Below are 2575 nucleotides of genomic sequence, written 5' to 3' on the forward strand. Positions count from 1 at the left end.
CTGTGAACGTTAGCTGTGAACGTTAACTGTGAACGTTAGCTGTTAAACGTTAGCTGTGAACGTTAGCGGTGAACGTTCTCTGTCAGCTTTCACTGAGGTTAGATGTTTCTCATGTTTCTCAGATTTCCAGCTCTCGTGACACAGAGGCCATCACGAGTCAGAAGCTGGTCAAAGGCCACGCCTACTCCATCACGGCGGCCCAGCAGGTGAGGCATTCTGGGAAGTAATCCGGTACGGACGGCTGGATCTTTACAGCTGTGTTTGGTTCTGCAGGTTCATCACTTGGGTTCTCTGGTGGAGCTGGTCCGGATCAGGAACCCCTGGGGTCAGGTGGAGTGGACTGGCGCCTGGAGCGACGAGTGAGTCATGGACTTGGTTCTTCAGGTTTACTGGTTTTACTGGTTTTGTGTTGGTTTCAGCCCATTCTTCATGTGTTCGCCTGTTTTCTAGCTTTGTCTCTGACAGGAGAACAGCTGACCTCTGAGCCAGACTCTGTTCTAGTCTCGTGTTATGTGGTTCTTTGTGTCTGTTGGTTCTCACTCGGTTCTCCTCCTCAGCTCCCCAGAGTGGACCGGAGTCCAGCCGGAGGAGCGCCGGCGGCTCGATCGCTCTGCTGACGACGGAGAGTTCTGGTTGGTGAACACTGCCTGTTGCTGGAGATCCGTTCCTGGTGTTCCTTTGTTAGAACGTGTCGTCTGTCTGCAGGATGTCCTACCGCGACTTCCTGCGGCACTTTTCCCGCCTCGACATCTGCAACTTGACGCCCGACACGCTGACCAGCGACCACGTCGGCCGCTGGAACCACGCTGAGTTTGAAGGCGTGTGGAGGGTCGGATCGACCGCAGGCGGCTGCAGGAACTACCCTGGTACCAGAACCAAAGGGTTCTATGATGAACCCTCTGAACCACAACACGCCCGTTAATATAGAGCTGTGAAACCTCTTGTAGAACCTTTAGAACTTCTAAACACACCTCATTAGACATCTGGACACCTCAAAACCTGTGTTCTGGTGGTCCAGTGTTCTATGTGTTCTGTGTTCTGGTGGTCCAGTGTTCTATGTGTTCTGACAGACCCTCCTGTGTCTCTGCAGCCACATTCTCCTCGAACCCTCAGTTCTTGATCCGGCTGCAGGACGTGGACGACGATCCTCACGATGGCGAGGACGGCTGCACGGTTCTGATCGGCCTCATGCAGAAAGACGCTCGCAGGGAACGGCGCTTTGGACGAGAACTCAACACCATCGGGTTCTCTGTGTACGAGGTCCGAACACAAACACCTCCGTGTTCTGAAGAACAGACTGCAGCGTTGTGTTGCAGATGTTCTCTTCTTGGTTTCCTCTGTTCACTCTGAGGAACACTGATCACAGAACCTCTTCCAGCAGACACAGAACTTCTCGTGTCCACTGAGGAAGTTCTTTACACGTCTCTATTTGTTCTCTTGCAGGTTCCTGATCAGGTGAGCTCCACCACAACGTTCCACGTCTCAGGTCTGACACGTGCATCACCGCGGTAACCGTCACGGCTCAGTCGAGTCGAGCAAACGGCTGAAATGAATCTTTATTGACAAACACAAATATGAAGCGGAACCAAGGTACCAAACGGGTCGGCCAAACAAACGGCCGCTAACGAATACGTCCTCTAAAGGTCGACGAACTTTACGAATTAATCATCAGACTTGACACCTGACACTGATTCTACTGGTAGAGAAACCGGGTCAGCACACGGTTCGGTCCGATAGCTTCAGAATGAAAACTGGACTTTGTGCTGCTGCAGTGAAAACTTTCAACCGTTGAGCTGCAGCAGGTCCGACCCATCTTCTTCTGTGGTCAGTACAAAGGTCGCTCCAACGTGCACCTGGGCCCGGACGTCCTGCTGAGGTCGGCGCCGGCTGCCCGCAGTCGGACCTTCATCAACCTGAGGGAGGTCTGCGATCGGGTCAAGCTGCCGCCGGGAGACTTCGTCATCGTCCCGTCCACCTACGAACCGCACCGCAGAGGAAGCTTCGTCCTGAGAGTGTTCACCGAGAAACGGGCCCACAGCAGGTCAGAACCACAACACCGGGTCAGAACCACAACACCAGGTCAGAACTAGACAAGGTCAGAGCCAGAACACCGGGTCAGAACTAGACCAGGTCAGAACCACAAAACCGGGTCAGAACTAGAACAGATCAGAGCCAGAACACCGGGTCAGAACCACAACACCAGGTCAGAACTTGACCAGGTCAGAGCCAGAACACCGGGTCAGAACCACAACACCGGGTCAGAACTAGAACACCAGGTCAGAACCACAACACCAGGTCAGAACCAGAACACCGGGTCAGAACCAGGTGTGACAGCAGACGTAGACTACGGATCAGTTAGAAAACACCCTAATTGGCTTTGATCCCAGTGTTTGAGCTCTCTCAGATCGGATCAGAACATCTCCATGTTCTAAAGCCGCCCTCTGCTTGTTCCAGCCCGATGGAGGAGGACGTGGACGCCGACATCCAGCAGGTGAGTCACCTGTTGGACACCAGAGCAGCTTCCAAAGACGAGCTGAGAACCAAAAGATTAGAACGTCATAAAACAATGAAAAAC

At 53.3% G+C, this 2575-nt stretch overlaps 1 protein-coding gene across 1 annotated transcript; it reads left to right on the plus strand.

Annotated features, from left to right (window-relative positions):
• Positions 1-122: 122 nt before the first annotated feature.
• LOC103375857 (calpain-2 catalytic subunit-like) lies at positions 123-2555 on the plus strand (the record flags this gene model as incomplete). Its single annotated transcript, XM_008306162.1, has 8 exons — positions 123-206; positions 274-359; positions 558-632; positions 706-866; positions 1091-1260; positions 1444-1455; positions 1830-2041; positions 2455-2555. Coding segments are annotated over 8 exons (901 nt in total), but the record flags the coding sequence as incomplete, so codon positions are not given.
• Between the last annotated feature and the right edge of the window lie 20 nt (positions 2556-2575).

Source organism: Stegastes partitus, unplaced genomic scaffold (assembly GCF_000690725.1).
Source record: "Stegastes partitus isolate 25-593 unplaced genomic scaffold, Stegastes_partitus-1.0.2 Scaffold3175, whole genome shotgun sequence".
In the NCBI taxonomy this organism is placed as follows: domain Eukaryota; kingdom Metazoa; phylum Chordata; class Actinopteri; family Pomacentridae; genus Stegastes; species Stegastes partitus.